This window comes from Vigna angularis, chromosome 8 (genome assembly GCF_016808095.1).
Source record: "Vigna angularis cultivar LongXiaoDou No.4 chromosome 8, ASM1680809v1, whole genome shotgun sequence".
Classification (NCBI taxonomy): Eukaryota; Viridiplantae; Streptophyta; class Magnoliopsida; order Fabales; family Fabaceae; genus Vigna; species Vigna angularis.
The window spans coordinates 17,402,404-17,420,649 of NC_068977.1; the positions used below are offsets into that span (position 1 = coordinate 17,402,404).

The window sequence follows — 18,246 nt, forward strand, 5'->3', positions numbered from 1 at the left end:
TTGGACAAACGTGAAGACAAGCTCGACAAATATAGCATAAGCTCAGTCCACCAAAAATTCTACTTTTTTTTTCGCACATAAGTTTGCTTAGGATCTACTTATTCCAAATTTTGTCTATTTCTTTATCAAAATGTAGATGTTTTTCTCATATGTGTTCATATCTAATTTTTATTATTTTCTTTTGTTTTTTCAAAGACCACATGCATTTGGGACCTTTTTGGTGCATATATCTACCACTTTTTTTATAACATTTGTGCATGTCATTTGTCAAAGTATTTACTTTTCAATATTTATATAACTTACAATATTGTTTTATGGTCAACGAAGAGCATTTTTTATTTTTTGATCATGATTATGTTTTGTTCTGTCATTATTTTTATTAACCATAGTGTAGGAAAAATTTTTTCGCTATCTCGCTAGTCCAATAACCCAATAGCTTGTGATCCAACCAAGTTCTTCACTTTTATCCAAACGTTAATCACCGATACAAGCTCGGCAGGAGAAACGTTGACACAAGCTTGGCAGGAGACATGCAATAAGTTCAGCAGGAGACATGCAATAAGCTCGGCATGAGAGAATCTTAGCAAGTTCAACAAAAGACAATCTCAATAAACGCGACAAGAGACAATCTCAATAAGCTAGGCAGGAGATAAGCTCGGTAGGACAAACGTGGAGACAAGCTCGACATAATATATTTGGGAACATCATTTGTGTTGCAAAACTAACAAGTTGCATTCACTATTCATTATGTCTATTGTGCAGAAACAATGTCACTCCATAGCCAAACTGAATCTTGAGAGGGAAAATTGGAATATCATTGCTCGAGTGATGAGGCTATTGTTCGGTAAAGATTATACTAAAAGAAAACATCTGTTTTCAATGGAGATTGTACTCTAAGACAAAGAAGTATAATGTAATACAAATTATTCACAAAATAATTACTCTTTAATATTATTATAACTTACAATATTGTTTTATGATAAATAGAGAGCCTTTTTGTTTAGTGATCGAGATTGTGTTTTGATTAGTCACCATTTTATTGACCACAATACACAAAATCATGTAGGAAATTCTTTTTGTCATCTCGACCACCCAATAGCTCGTGGTCTAGCCAATTTCTTCACTTTGACCCAAACACTAGTCATGGATACAGGTTTGCTAAGAGAAACATCAACACAAGCTCGACAAAAGACAAGCAACAAGCACGACAAAAGAAAAGCTCCATAGGATAAATGTGGAGAAAAGCTCAACAAGGGACAACCTCAGCAAGCTCAGCAAGAGACAACTTCAGCAAATTCGGCAAGAGACAACCTCAACAAACTTGACAAGAAACAACCTCTACAGGACAAACATTGATATAAGCTCGACCAACAAAATAGAGTTTACTTACTCCCAAATTTTATCTCTTTCTCTATGAAGATGCAGATGTTTTTCTCATATGTTCCTATAAATTTTTATTGTTTTTTTTATTGACCATCATACATATCTTTGCATGTAGGATCTCTTTAGTGTATATATCTACCATTTTTTTTGCAACTTTGTGCATCTCAATCATCACGAAGAAAGTTTTTGCATTTTTCTTGAATGATCTTTAATTCAACCAGACCAATCTAGAAGTTATCTAGACCAGACCAACTAGTTTGGCAATCATTAGACCAGACTGACTCGACAATCACTAGACCACACCAGAGTAGCCTGGCTTGACAATCATCCAGTCCACATCACACCAAAGCAACCCAACAGTCATGACACCAACAATCATCCATATCAGACCAACCTATCAATCATCTAAACTAATGTAAAGCAACCCCACATTTATAACACTAACACCGACAGTCCTCCAAACTAAGCCGACAATCATCTAGATAAAACAAAACAATCCAAAAAAACTGTAACATTAAATTTGATGGCAGAAAAAATAAAAAACTAGAAGACAAGCCTGTCGATCTGGTTGGTTGTAAATTATTATTTGATTTCAATTATTCTTATAAAAAATAAAATACATTTATTTTAAAAATATATCTCTGTTCAAAATTTTAGTGTATATACAAAAACGGGTACATATGCATCTTATCAAAACCCACACAAATGTTACCCCTACTATCACGAAAATTCAATTTTTGAATTTTATTTAACGGTGGAAAGTGAAATGTTAAATGAAATACATTTGAACTTGGAAAATCCTTCACTCAGTTTTAACTGTTTTCAATTTGAACCACTGACATAACTCAATGAAAACGAATTCAACATGGACCATTGTTGATTCACATTGGACAATTTCTTCATGTAATTACATAATTTCAACCTGCATCCTCATAATTTTTTGTATTTTTAATATTGTAATTTGGAATGTAAATTTACATTTTATAATTTAAAATGTAATTTTTATAATATATTTTCAAATGCAAAATTTGAAATATAATTTTTTGTATTCCTAAATATAGAATACAAAAAATATATTCTAAATTATATAATTCAAAATATAAAAATTGAATTGTAAATTATATAATCATAAATATATTCTAAAAATAGAAAAAAATGATATTCTAAATTGTATATTTCAGAATTAAATGCATTGAAATCATCGAGGTGCAAGAAGAAATGGCCTTCAATATGTGTAATGTTATGCTTTGGTTGGATTAAAGACAAAGTACAGAGTATTTTTGTGAGCTTTGTCTTGCTCCGTATGGCCTTAATGTTTTCTCAGTTGTATGTGGACCTGAAATATTTTGTGGTTATTTCTTCCTGCACTCCCATAACTCATAAACCAAAATTACTCTTAGTGAAAATTATAAAAAAATGTAAATACCTTCAAAATGGGTGTATTCTCTGAACTTCCTTTTTTTTAATATATTTTAAAATAAGATTTAAAAAATATTTTTTAATTTAGAAATATCTTTTAAAACATCATTTCAGAATATAATTTTTTTATGTATTTTGTAATAAGTTTTCTTAAAAATATTTTCATATGTTTCAAAACATTCATTTTGAAAAATAAAAATATATTTCAGGAAAAACATCTGACTCTGGAAATATCTTCCAAAATATTTATATCAATATATATTTTTATCTTTCAAAATAAGTATTCTAGAAAGTATTTAAAAAAAAACTATAAATATCTTTCAGAACCAAAAATAATTTGCAAAATGCCAATTTTAGAATTCAAAAATATCTTTCAGAAATTAAAAATACCATTCAAAACGCTCATTATAAAATATATTTTTATTTTCTGGAATAAATATTCTAGAAAATATTTTTCAACTCAACAATATTTTTTAAAACACCTATTTCGAAAATTGGGAATATTTTTTGGGATCCAAAATACTTTATGAAATACCTATTTTGAAATATATTAATAAAATAGAATCCGAAAAGTTGAACCTTATACATGCACGACCTCCTTAATACCATCTTGGCTCAGTGATTGTCAACGAGGGAAACGCGGTTGATGAGGTTGAAGAAGTTGAAGAAGTCGTCGGGTTTCTGGAGAAAGCAGAAATGTCATGCAGACAGACTGAAATGATCTGTTTCAACTTTTTTTTTTAATTTTAATTTGAGTTTTTCCGAAACTCTTATTTCTGATTTCATTTTGAAGAATTTAAATTGGGTAGGGAACCATCTTAAAATATCAAATTGGAGTTGGCTTCTATTTTCAGCTCAATTTCCATCTTTCCCATGGTAGTAATAACTAAGTAAACTTGAACACTTTGGGTTAGAGTGAGATGTTTCAGTTTTTCATCAACAGAGAAGACACATAACAAGAGGCTTTGGGTTAAAGTATTTGTTCACTGGTACCAGTTCCTCATTCTATTCAGAGTTCAAAAACTGTAGATGACAAATGACACCAATAGTTAAGCTGAATATAAATTCAGAATCACTCAAAAGTTGCATTTGCACTATTCACAAGAGTTATGACTATTGTACACAATATAATCCATCTTGTTCTTTTAGTAGCAAGGATTGTCAAGCATTACAGAATAATGCTAACCAGTGTCCTAGGCAACTTCTCAGCTATTCTCGACAACTAGCAACTATTTCTACTTAATGGTAACATTGCCTACTGGACCATTTGAATGACAACAACATCATCTGCATCAAACTTCAACTCAAGTTCTTCGAAAGCATTGAGTACCGGAGATATGATTTCGGTACATAATCTCCGAAAAACTAATATCCCTACCCGAATAGCAGCATCTCCAACAAGAAACCATTCATCATAGTCATAACAACAGACATTTCTTCATAGACCATCTGCACGATTTAGTTGCCTTTCTTTTGTGCAGCCTTGATGACCTTAGCTATAGTAAGGTCCTTCTTCTCCACGCTTTTGATGACTCCCACAGCCACAATTTGACACTTGTCTCTCACAGCAAAACGACCAGGGGAGGATATTCGGAGGTTTCAACTACCATGGGCTTAGTGGGAATCATCTTCACAAAACCAGCCTCTTTGTTCTTCAGGAATTTGGACTCCTTCTCGAGCTCTTTACCAGACCGCCTGTCAATCTTGGTCATGAAAATATGCCAGAAAGATGATTCTTAGACCATCCTAAAATTCCAGCAATGTACTTCGGGGCTTGCAATTTCAGACACCTCTCCATTCCGGATTTCAGAATCTGATGGCTCTTTAGATAAACCATTTCTCAAATGCACAATAAATCTTTACCTACAATCCAATTTCACTTCCTCTACAATGCTCCAAACAAATATGTGCCCAAGTGAAAATGAGGTAAGAGGAGCAAGCAACACTCTATGTGAAGACAAAAGCACACTGGTAGTTGAAGCGACAAGCCTAACGTACATCACTACCAAGAAGCATAACATCCGTAGAGTGAAGAAGGTGGGTGAAAAAGTTAATGTTAAATTAAATAACAAAAGTTACTATTGGAAGTTCATATCAATAATGTCGATCAATCGAAAGCATGACAAATTGTGTAACAATCAAGACATTTTGAAACACTGAACAGAAAAAATGATTAGATTGTTGCAATTTGGTTTATTACTTTCTTTGATTTATGTTACAAGTTTTTTTACTTTCCTTCGTAATTTACCCTTTTGCAATTTACTTTAGTGTTCTTTCTATCTTCCCGCAATTCCCTCGATCATTACATTTACCATTTTGAGTTTCACCATTTTATTGTGTTCTTGGGAAACCATACATTTACCATTGAGTTTCACCATTTTATTGTGTTCTTGCGAAACCGAACATACCCCGTAAAGTCTCCTTCTGGACCACAAATTCTTCACTACCTGATACCCGTCCTCCAAACCTCCTTCGTCCTCTACCAGATGGTGGGGTACCTATAGAAAATCATCCAACGTTCAAGTTAATACTTAGTCAGAGATTCTAGTCAAATTTGAAGTAATGCAAAAGGTGAGGTCAAACTACAATTAAAATAATATTTATAGGTGTACCTCATAGACCATGGGCCACTGGACCCATTGGCTTAGAGGCCCAAAGACTAACTTACCTGTGAGAAACTGAACTTGTTTTTGGCTAAGTTATCTAATGTGAGAATGTCCCCGACAAGCATGAAGAGATATCGGTACCCTGGCTTAATGAGCAACGTTGTTATCAAAGTAGATATTGTCTTTGGTGTCGGAAACATAGTACCCGATACCCTGTATTCGGTGTTCGACTAGGTGATCCATTCATAGAGTATCCAATAGTCATCTTATTGGCTAAAAACTATCTGACACTAGGTACCCAACAAACGGTATCATGTCATTGTCTTAAGTAACTCAATCAAAGGTTGTAGTTAGTAGAACCAGGGGTCTTCGGCCACAAACAATACACCAGTCCCCCATTCTTTTCATGTCTTAAGGGCATGCAAAGAGTGCTAGTGTCCGGTCAATTAGTTAAAGTGAGGTGTTGGCATTCGGTAGTCAGAATGCTTGATTTTGCAAAGAAAAATTGTTATCTTTGGCCATAACCTTACAAGTACAGAAGGCCCCGACCTCAAGGAGCATAACGACAAAGAGGTTTGAATGATGGGTTGTCAAATTTGAGGGGATGTGACTGATGGTAGTAGGTGTGGTGAAAAAATCGAAGCGATGACTTGGCAAGAGTTGTGAAGGTTCGAGAATGAATCATTTCCTTGGGAAAAGATGTTACTGAATTTCAAGGGTTGCCTTGAACAAAGCACGAGAGCAAGCACGAATGAGGCGCAACGACAAGCTCAAACGAGGCTTAAGGCGATTGCAAAGGAGGCGTGATGAACAACACGAAGGAGGAACGATGGCAAGCATGAAGGAGGTGAGGCGATGACAAATGAGATGGCCAAAGAGAGACAGCGGCGTGAGAGACCGTGGTGGAGCACAACAAAATGAAGAACGGTGGTGGAGCACAACAAAACAAGCCCTAATCAAGTCATTAAACCCAACACGACCTAGTTTTTCTTCATTTTTCCCCTTTCAAGCTAGGAAAATCGTTGCAAACTCGTGATTCTACACGATCCTATTGATCTCACGCCCGATTCTACCAATTTTACCTGGAAAAAGAGTTTGCTTCCGAGTTAAGTCAGAAGCCAAGTCTAGGAATGTAAACTTGTCCAAGTTAACGAGTTAACTTACGAGTTTGATAACAATGATCTTGGGTAGACCAAGGATAAAATTCATGCTAATATCTTCCTAAGGGAATGAAGCAATAGACAGAGGGATATATAAACAATGTCTTTGGACTTCTTTTCTCATGTGGGGCCAAAAAATATTTTCCTCTAAAATGCTTAGAGTCTTATCAACTCCAAATAAAAAGGAAAATAAAACAACAAAAATGAAAAATGCCACAGAAGCAAGCTATCAAATATATGCACATCTGTTTGGAATCTCCTTTAAAAAATAGTGCGCTTTACACCAATAACAAAGCAATTTCCCATTCTAACTAAAATCAATAGATAAGCCACGAAACATCCTTAAAAATAAAAATTACGCCAAAAAAATGTAGCCTAGATAACACATTTGCAATATAACATTAGTCTCTTTGCTGTTACAAAACACCACTAAAGCTAGTCACATATATAGCCCAAGAAGTGGCCATCACTAAACTATAGGTCCTAACATTATATTGCATGAACAGCAGCAAGAATAAAACATTTAAAAATTGTAACCTTAAGTTTCAAACTAATAACAGGGAAGGACCAAAGCAGGAACCACATACCAGAATATGTGAAAGTTTCCGCAAACAAAAATTGAATCTTCAGAAAACAGGGGGTTTTCTTGATGATTAATGACCTGCTGCTTTTAGAGGATCTTGATTTCCCTTGTGTGTTCTCAACTTCTTTACATGCCCACCTCGCACTGGTCTACTTTTAGAAACTTCTAACGAATTCTTCTCCCCGGTTTCTGTGTATGCTTCCCGGTTGATCTTTCCCTTCGAGAATCTCTCAAAGGCGACCTTTCAGTCCCAGAATCTCCCAAAGGTAATTTTTCCCTTCGGGAATAGCTCAGAGGTGACCTTCCCCTCCCAGAATCTCTCAGAGGTGACCTTTCCCTTCCAGAATCGCTCAGAGACGACCTTTCCCTTCCAGAATTTCTGAAAGTTGATCGTTCCATTCGAGTATCTCTGAAAGGTGATCTTTCGCTTCCAGAATTTCTGAAAGACGATCTTTCCCTCCCAGAATCTCTCAAACGTGATCTTTCCCTCCCAGAATCTCTCAAAGGTGATCTTTCACTCCCAGAATCTCTCAAAGCAGATCGTTCCCTCCCAGAATCTCCAAGATGCAATCTTTCCCTCCCAGAATCTCTCAAACGTGATCTTTCATTCCCAGAATCTCTCAAAGGAGATCGTTCCCTCCCAGAAGATCCAAGATGCAATCTTTCCCTCCCAGAATCTCTCAAACGTGATCTTTCCCTCCCAGAATCTCTCAAACGTGATCTTTCATTCCCAGAATCTCTCAAAGGAGATCGTTCCCTCCCAGAATCTCTAAGATGCAATCTTTCCCTCCCAGAATCCCTAAAAGGCTTGCCAACATCTAACTTCACTTTCCCGAAGTCCCTGTTCCTTCTACCAGGAGCAATTTTCTGATTACCTCTCCAAAACCTCCTTTCATCATCATCATCATCATCAACATCGGTTTCACTGGCATCCTCAATTTCACATGCCTCTTCTTCATGCTGCCCCACACTCTCCCCATCACTCTCACCCTCTCCCTCTCCCTCTCCCTCTCTTTCACCCGCTTCAACGGCTTTAGCCTCTGCCTCATGCGCACCACCCTTTCCTTGCACCACCTTACCCACTTTCCCCTCTTCACTGACACTATTCATCAGATGAACATACTGATTCCTCAAATTCATCACCGGATGATCCTCAATCAGTGCACCCCTCTTGTATCCCTCTCTCAATACAACAGTATAGGTCCCAACTTTACTAGACACATAGAAAATCCCCGGATGCTGCGACAACGCCCTCTTAAACCTCGACCTCAACCCCAACCACTCCCCAAACTCCAACAAACTATCCTTCTCAATTCTCTTCCCAACAAAAGCATGAAGAATTTCATGTAACACACCCACAACCCACCTATCAGACTCATCACTGGTAGGTGACAAATGAGACACATTCTCATAAGGAGAGACATAAGGCAACCTCTGCCACTCCCTCAACCACTTCTCATACTTCTTATCCATCTCAAAACCAGTAGAAAACTGCACAGGAAACACCAATTGACCATCAAATTCATCTTTCTTGTTTCGGTTCTGGATAACCGAAACCGCCAGCTCGTGGCTCCAGCAGACGAGTTCAAGGAACCCGTCTGCAACTCGAAAGTAGTCCGGAAACTCTGGTACAACCGTCTCGGTGTAGTCATCCGGTAGGCCAAGGTCCCACCGCAAGTGCTCAATGAGTGGCAGTGGGATTTTGTGGATTCTTGCAATCATCAAGAGTTTCAAGAGCCTGTCAGCTGATTGGTGTTTGAACTGGTGTGATTGGTATACGAGCTGCTCCTCGGCGTCGAGGTGTAGGGTTTCCGGTGTGAGGCGGATGTGGGGTTGGAGGATGGTGGGAGTGGGGAGGAACTCTTCGAAGACAGAGGGGTACTTGCGGATGAATTCGATGGGGCGGAAGGGAAAGTGGAGGGTGCTTTTGATGAGTGAAAGAGGGAGGGATTTGGAGGGTTCGCGTTTGATGAGGGTTTTGAGGGAGATCAAGGGTTTGAGGCTTTTCTCGCGCTCCACCGCGTGATCCAGGCCGCGGTCGCGGACGGGCTTGAATGTGCCATCAAAGATGGTTCGGAGGTGGTGGCGCTGGTGGTAGGGAGGAGGAGGACGGTTCCGGGTTGGGGTGCGGCGGGACAGGAGGAGGAGGAACCGCGTTGCGCTGGGTTGAGGCATTGGTGGCAATGGAAGTTTGCTGACACAAAGAGGGGAGAAAGAAGAAGGGTTTTTGGACTTGGGAATAGGTAGCGGTTAGGGTTTTACATTCTTTGTTTTTTTTTTCTTTCAATTGAAATGCTATCCACTTATTTGTCTCCCATAATTTACTACACTTTTAATTTACTCAAATTATTACTAAATTTTATTATTTAATCTTTTTATACATTTTTAATTTTATATCTTAAATATGTTAAAATATATATAAAAGGAGACTCATTTTCCACTTTTTACGCCTACTAATATTTTAATAGATTATCTTTTACTTCTTATATTGCATTTGTTTTTTGTATTTTATAATTTAAAAAAAACTCTCACATCTCTTCTCATTTGTGTTTTTAACTTCAATTTTAAATGTCTTAAATGATATTTTAATTTTAAGTAAGCTATATAAATTAATATATACTGAAAAATATTAGATTTAATAATAATATATGAATTAATATGTAAAATGATAAAAATTATTACTATAATTGCAACTAAGTAAAATAAAATAAAATAGTAAAAATTGAAAATGATGTGATAATTTAAAAACCTGGTATTAAAACTGTCAGTTTTTATTAGGACTGACATAATTAACTTAAATATAATAAATTATCGATTATGTATATTATTTTTTACTATAAAAACTAAATTGTTTTTTTAAAAACTGAATTATACTGTTTTTTAGTTTAGTTTAAAAAATTTAAACTTTTTTTATTAACAGTTTCAAATTGTGTACTATATTTTACTTTTATTTGAAAATTAAACAGTTTACAATATTTTACTTTTGTTTACTTAATTGCTTCGTTCTTTTTTTCTTTATCAGCAATACAAACATAAGAAAGTAAAAAAAAAACACATATCTTCGTTATCTTTTAGATTATATATATATATATATATATATATATATATATATATATATATATATATATATATATATATATATATATATATATATATATAATCTGTAATATGAATAAATAAATAAACGTTCTCTTAAAGTCCTTAAAAAATTTAACAATTATAATAATAATTATTAAAATAAAATAATGTTATTAAATTTATACTAAAATTGATTGTATATTTACAAAATAAAACTAAATTTTATTATATTGTAATTATATTATAAGAACAAGTAACTATTTTATAAATTAATAAAATTAATTATATTTGTAAAAATAAAAAGATAAAAATGTGTGTATTATAAAACAGTTATAAAACATAATACTATTATATATATATATATATATATATATATATATATATATATAATTGTAAATGAAATGATGACTTTTTTCTTTAAAATAAGTAAATAAAAATAATTTTAGAATATTCAAAACCTTTCTATTAAATTACGATAAGTGACAAAATAAAAACATTTCATGTCACGATAAAACAGAAATATTTTTAGAGATAGAGTTTCTAATCTGTATAAACAAACAAACTCATGTAATTATATATTTTATTTACAAGTTTAACTCTAAAACAGTGCAATTCAATTATTATACAAAGTAATTCAGTTTTTTTGGTTATTATAATATAGTTAATTATAGTTTAGTATATTTAGTCATTTTTGTCCAGTTTTTATAAATTTTTTAGGTTTAATCATTTTATAATTTCTATTTAGGTTGGATTTTCTGAAATAAGTTTTTTTTTTGTCTCAATTGGGTTTTTAAATATGAAAAAATAAGTGCAATTGAGTTCTTACCGTTAAATTGAGTTAACATTAAAATTAAATTGAGTTGTCGGTGAGCTGGATTCATTAATTGACGTGGTAGATACAAGATCATCACATTAAGCAGAGTTGTCACTACATTATGTCACGTCATCATCTTCAACCTTAATGTTTCTGAAAATTGAATTTAGAAATGATGAAATTAGGGTTCTTAAAAACCAAATTGGGAACAAGATTTCTGATTCGTTTTCCTTTGAGGGTTTCACGTTCAGGTAGCCCTTCGTAGTGGTGAAACTATGATTCAGTGGTGATCTGGTCCTGTTTTTCATTTGTAGGTTGAAGGTTGTCTAAGGGTGTTCGCTGACCGCGACGCTACGATTCTGGTTGTTGCGATTTGGGACTTTTTATGTTTCTGAACTTTCTCTTTGCAGGTTCATGAAGAACACAAAAGGATTTGGGTTTCCATGGAGTCTGCGATTTGAATGTGTGATACGTTGTCGTTGAAGCTATCAAATTAATACTACTTTTTAAGACAACTTCAGTATTGCCAAGTAGTATTTAAGAAAGTAGATGGGTTAAAGTAACCCTGAGTCATTTCCCAACGAATACAGAATTGTCTTTCAATATTTGAATCTTATGAATGCAATTCAATGCTCAAGAATAAAAGTGATGTTTGGAGAATGTTTAAAGAACAAATAAGAAACTTAAAAACAATTGTGATGAAATAGGCTAATTCCATTGCTTTTCCAAGATAGATTCATCATCGGTTATTCACAGATCATTGTTCAAGTTTCAAATTAATTAAAGTACATTCTTAATTAATTTGAGGGCGATCATGCAGTTAACCAAAGTAGATTCTCAATCAAATGCAAAACCTTTATAAATTATTCACAATAAATTCAACCAAAGTACATTCTTAATCAAATCCTATTGTGTTTAATCATGTTTATTCTTAAATCTCCTAACCAAATTAAAAGCTAATTAATCAAAGTAAATTCCCAATTAATTATACTTGAAATTATTACCACCAACCAAAGTACATTCTCAATTGATAGCAAAAACCTATTTAATCATATGAAAGTTTCTAAATTTAATCAAAGTACATTCTCAACCAAACCTAGAAACCCTCGAATTCATATGATCAATAAGCATGTAGATTAAAACACCATATGATGCAAAAATCATTACTTTTAATATGATTGAGAGATGAAAGACATAGAAAGAGAATAACTCAAATTAATAATCAAAAGAAACAATTGCATTAATTCAAATTAACCTTAGAATCCATAATGAAATTATAGTGGAATAGTCCTAGGAGCTTAACCCTTCATGAATGGAGTGAAACACATGATGGAATAAAAGTGAGAGTAGTGGTGGATGCTTACTTCCAGTGGAGGAGTCTGAGAATGAATGAAGTGTCTTTTTTGCCTTCCATGAGTCTCTTTATATAGGGCTTGATTAGGCTTGGACTTTGAATATTCTATTGATAAAATCTTTTATCTTATATCATATATCTTCCAAATAACTAAAAGATTTAGATAATTATAATATTATTTGGAAGATATTTTCTGTTAATATTCCCAAATTAAATTAATTCAACAACTGAATTTTATCTTTTAGCCTTTCTGAATTTTCCAAAATTACAAATAAGCCCTGAAATTTAATCTATCTACACTTTAACCCCTTTTTTTCTTTTCAAAATTGCATGAAAGTCCCTCACTTGACCAACCTTGATTAGATTCAAACAGCATTAACGAGATTTGACTCAAGAATGACGCGCCAATGGGATCTTGACACGTGTTAGCCCCTTCCCCACCCAAAATTAGGGTTTCAGATTGGGGGGAAAGGGGAAAAAGCTTCCTGGACCGTTGTGGAGAGGATGGAGGCACACCCTACTTGTGCCATAAAGTCACGCGAAGGAAAATGGTTTCACAACTCTCGGCCATGGAGGCGCTGCCATTGCTATCACGGTGGCTCCACTCAAACTGCGAAGTGGTTTCTTGTAGGGTTTGCGTCGCGATCTATGGAGAAGAAGTTCATGGCGGTGACGGCGCGATTCAGGGTCCATCGCAACACTCGCGATTTGGGTTTTCTGTAGGTTTACGAAGACGGTGGAGACGCGAGGGAGGAGAAGTTGATGGTGGTGAGATTGGACGAACTCGCGAGGAGAGGTGCGATGAAGATCGCGTCGCGGTGGCTTGGTTTTCTTTGCGTTTTCTAGATTGGCTTTCTGGTTTTTGGATTTACAGGTCTGAGATGTTGGCAGCGGCGGCTTTGACAGTTGATAACGATTTAAAATACCGTTATCTGTGATGTCATTTTGACTTAGAAACTTGCTTGGACTCATGCTTTTTCATTAAGTTGTGTGAATAATAGAGTTGAGGTTGAATTTGATGATTTTATGACTAATTCCCTTTGTTTTGATAGAAAATGATTTAATACAGGAAGCAGAGATGAAGTGCTAAGGATATAGAACTCAGAAAGGTCTAGAAAAGCACTAGAAGAGGGAACTGCACGAAGCTTGGGCGACGTGTAGGAGGCTTGGGCGTGGAAAAATCAACGCCCGCCGCCCAGGCGGGCTAGGCTGCCCGAGCGTTAGACCCTTGTAGCCCGGGCGAAATTGAAGGCTCAAGCCTTACGGAAATCGACGTCCACCGCCCGGGCAGCTAAATGGGGCGCCCGAGCAGCGTGCGATGCTGATCCGACCTAGTTTTTGCTCTGTTTCGACTCTTTTTGCCTAGTTATTGCACCAAGGGATTGGGTTCTAAGTACTTTAGTGAGTGGCATTAACATTAATGCATAAAGAGGAATTCTTATATATATAAGAGGGAACCTGGTGAAATCTAACCCCAACAACATATTCATCTCATATTAAACAACATTCGTTCATCTCTGTGTTACTCTACTATTGATCAATTTGCATTCATATTTTATTTTATGTTTTTGCATTGCAGACCAATGATCTCGTTTATTTTAAGTCTTAATTAATTAATTTATCACACGACTGTTTAGTGCCAAGAGTCCTCTAGGATACGATATTTGGTCTTACCATTTTATATCACTTGTGCGATTTGGTACACTTGCCAATCCATCAACAAGTTTTTGGCACCGTTGCCAAGGACTCACGGTTTAAACTATTCTATTTGCGTGATTCTTAATTAATTTTGGCTTTATTCTATTTTACTTTATTTTATTTTATTTTATTTTATTTTATTTTCATATCTTTTATTTCTACTTTTATTTTTGTTTTTGTGCTAACAATATTTTCTAGGGTTTTGTGTCTAATGCTTGCAAGATGCAATTCGGCCAAGAAATTAATTATATGGGCACTCAATTCCACCAAGGTACTTTCAACCACTAGTGGGAATCTCACTTAAGCATAGATCAAAGTCAATTTGGGCATGCTGCCGGACAATTTTATAGAGAACCACAACAACAATGGCAGCAACAACCCTCTATATCAGAAAGAGGGGCAATGTTGGATGACACGCTTCAACAGTTCCTACAGATGTCTGAATATCATCGTAAAAGCAATCAAGCAGCATTCAAGAGGATAGAGAAGCAGCTCGGTCACATGATTCAGAAGCTGGATGATCTTGGGAGTAACATGAAGGCTAACCCTAGAGAGGAGTGCACAACTGTTGTTACTGAAAGTGGCAAGGTTTTAGATGAGAGAAAAATAGAGAGAAAGGAAGAAGAAAGTTTGAGAGAGAAAGATGTAAAGGAAAAGAAAGAAAACGAAGAGAGTGAGAGAAAAGAAAAAGAGAGGGAAGAAAAGAAAGAGGATGACAGAAAAATAGAGAGAAAAGAAAAAGAAAGTCTGAGTGAAAAAGAGAAAGATGAAGAGAGAAAAGAAAAAGAAAAGGTTGAGAGAGAAAAAAAAATTGAGAAAAATCTTCTGTACCCTAAGGAGTGTTCCAAAAAGGAAAAAGAGAGGGAAGAAAAGAAAAAGGGAGAGAAGGAGGATGAGAGAAAAAAGAAAGAATCATATGAAAAACTCCTTCCTTACCCAAAGAATTATCATAGGAAGGAAAAAGAAAAACAGTTTGAGCTCTTCATGGAAATCTTCAAGAAATTGGAGGTTAAAATTCCTAGGATTGGGGCACTGCAACAGGTTCCAGGTTATATTAAATTCCTAAAAAAATTCAACAATTGAGGCACATGGCAATTGCAGTGGGTCAAACCATTTCTTTTTATTTTTTTATTTTTTTATTTTTATTTTTTATTTTTTTTTATCTTTTCATCTTTTTATCTTTTTTATCTTTTTATTTTTTTTTATTTTTTTTATCTTTGTATCTTTTTATCTTTTCAATTTTTTTTATCTTTTTATCTTTTCAATTTTTTGTTATCCTTTTATCATTTTATCTTTTATTTTTTTTATCTTTCTATCTTTTCATCTTTTTATCTTTTTACCTTTCTATCTTTTATCTTTTCATCTTTTTATCTTTTTATTTTTTATTTTTTTTGTATCTTTTTATCTTTTCAATTTTTTTTATCTTTTTATCTTTTCAATTTTTTGTTATCTTTTTATTTTTTATCTGTTATTTTTTTTATCTTTCTATCTTTTCATCTTTTTATCTTTCTATCTTTTATGTTTTCATCTTTTTATCCTTTTTATCTTTTTTTATCTTTGTATCTTTTTATCTTTTCAATTTTTTATTATCTTTTTATCTTTTTTTTATCTTTTTATCTTTTTATCTTTTTATCTTTTTATCTTTTATTTATCTTTTTATCTTTTTATTTTTTATTTTTATTTTTTCTTTATCTTTTTAATTTTTTCACTTTTTCTTTTTATCTTTTTACCTTTTAGTGCTAATTGGGTGCTCTAGTGCAGTGTTCTTTAGTGTTTGTAGGATAAAATTCGAATATTTGTACTAGGAGCACAAGATCATCAAAAGAAGAAGGAGGAAGAAGGTCGCAGGAGGCGCTGAGCGCCGACCTTCAAGTGCTATGTTCATCAAGACTTTGTGCATGAAGTGATTAAAGATATCATAGATGGTGAACATAAATATGTTGCAGATAAGTTGGTGTGATGAAAGCAAAAGGAACACTAACATCATAGATGTAGATTGTGCTTAATGGTGTCAAGCTAGTGACGTTAAAGAAGCGCTTGCTGGGAGGCAACCCAGTCTCTGAATTTTTTTTATCTCTTATTTTGTTTTATTTTTTATTTTATTTTTTCTTTTTAATTTAGTTGTTTGGTTTGGATTTGATTTTGTTTTTGTGTGTTTGAATTTTTTTTTAGGTTGTATGCTGCTTTTGATGGTAATAATGACAACATCTACTGATGGATGTTAGGTGATTAGGCATCTACTGATGAATTCCGATAAAGATGAGAAAGATTGATGTCTACTGAGGGATACCAATGAAGATAAGAAATATTAGCATCTACTGATGGATGCTATGTGATTAGACATCTACCGATGGATGTTATGATGATAAAGACTGGGTCAAGCTAGTGACGTTAAAGAAGCGATTGCTAGGAGGCAACCTAGTGTTTTACAAACTTTTATTTTATTTTTCTGTTTTTGTTTTATTGTTTTGATTAATTGTATTTTGTTTCTGTTTTATTTTTTTCTTTTATTTATTGTATTTGCTTGAATGAACTTCACTGCTTTGATTCAATTGTGATTGTTTTGTGATAAGTATTGCTTTGTGATATTCTAGTATATTGATTGATGTTGAGATAATGCATGATGTGTTGATATACAGGTGATGGCTAAAAAAGTGTGAAATAGGTGCTTGAGGTAAAATTTAATTGAGATATTGAGCAGGATGTTTTTCTGAATTATGGGACTTGAGAGTTTACTTGTGTGAGTTTTTGGCTTCAGAGTTGTTGTGAATAATTGTTATTACTTTGGAAGCATGAATGATTTTGCCCAAATTTTCTATGATTGAACTACTTGTTTGCAGGTTTCATATGATCAAAGTCATCTTTTGTTATCCCTTAAATTTTTTTAGCCTACTCATGAATTTTTCCAAATAAAAAGAGAACAGTTTGTTCCGTCCTTTGAACCTTTAACCTTAAGCATGCTTTGAAAACCCTGTTTTAAATTCTTTACCTTGAGTTGAGTTGAGAATATTTGTGAGGTATTGATAAAGGTTCAAGTTTGGGGTTGCTAAAAAAAAAATAAGCAGTGAGCACAAAGAAAAAGAAAAAGAGAAATCAAAAGAAAAGAAAAAATAAAAAGAAAAGCTCACTGCAAGGGAAAAGGTTAGGAATAAGAAAAAGATCTTCTTGAAAAGAGAACATGTATGTAATTGTTAAATTCATAAATATCTCTCTTAACTCAAGGATTTTGCATTCCTGAAAAACCATGTTTCTTCTTAGCCCAGCCAAGTTACAAGCCAAGAAAAGCCCTTGTGATAAAAACCTGCTTGTGAGTATGTTTGATTTTGGTTAAATGAAAGGCAAAATTAATTTGTTTGACATTGTGATAGCAGAGTGAAAGAAACACCAACACTTCACTATACACTTTTGAGTGCATGAGTGATACACTTTTGAGTGCTTGAGTGGAACACTTTCTTTGGTGAAGAGTAGTTCTCTGAATTTCTGATTAAATCTCTGCTTAGTTGAGTAATCATTCTTAAGAATAGCATCTGTTGAAACATATGAGCATCACATTAATTTTAATTGAATTAAGACATCTGTAAATCTTGACTGACATCTTTATGCTGAGTTGATAAAAGTGATCTCTTGTCTTGGAAGAAAAAGTTTTTGAAAAAGGTCAAGTCATTGTAGTGATTGTTCTGAAAAGCTAAGTTACAATTTGTTTTGCTTGAGGACAAGCAAAGTTCTAAGTTTGGGGTTGTGATAACGGTTTAAAATACCATTATCTATGATGTAATTTTGATACTAAATACACCCTTTTTAACTTAGAAACTTGCGTGGACTCATGCTTTTTCATTAAGTTGTGTGAATAAGAGAGTTGAGGTTGAATTTGATGATTTTATGATTAATTCCCTTTGTTTTGATAGAAAATGATTTAATCCAGGAAGCAAAGATGAAGTGCTAAGGATATAGAGCTCATAAAGGCCTAGAAAAGCACCAGAAGAGGGAACTGCATGAAGCTTGGGCGACGTGCAGGAGGCTTGGGCATGGAAAAATCAACGCCCGCCACCTGGGCGGCCGAAGCCTGGGCGAAATTGAAGGCTCAAGCCTTACGGAAATCAACGTCAACTGCACGGGCAGCCAAATGGGGCGCCCGAGCAGTGTGCGATGCT

At 34.2% G+C, this 18,246-nt stretch overlaps 1 protein-coding gene across 2 annotated transcripts; it reads right to left on the reverse strand.

The window, feature by feature from the left end:
- Positions 1–3,863: 3,863 nt before the first annotated feature.
- Positions 3,864–9,436, reverse strand: LOC108345905 (protein WHAT'S THIS FACTOR 1, chloroplastic). 2 transcript variants are annotated; one of them, XM_052867075.1, is made up of 2 exons: positions 7,156–9,436; positions 3,864–4,804 (listed from the first exon to the last, which is right to left on the reverse strand). In XM_052867075.1, the coding sequence occupies exon 1, from the start codon at positions 9,324–9,326 to the stop codon at positions 7,317–7,319; it is 2,010 nt and encodes a 669-aa protein (XP_052723035.1). In that variant the 5' UTR covers positions 9,327–9,436; the 3' UTR covers positions 3,864–4,804; positions 7,156–7,316. The 2 variants fall into 2 exon arrangements, with proteins under 2 accessions (XP_052723035.1, XP_017440240.1); XM_017584751.2 differs by having other exon boundaries at positions 3,864–5,300.
- Positions 9,437–18,246: the final 8,810 nt, after the last annotated feature.

Coding starts and splice junctions, on each gene's coding strand:
- LOC108345905 (XM_052867075.1), bottom strand. CDS start 9,326: ATGCCTCAACCCAGCGCAACGCGGTTCCTCCTCCTCCTGTCCCGCCGC.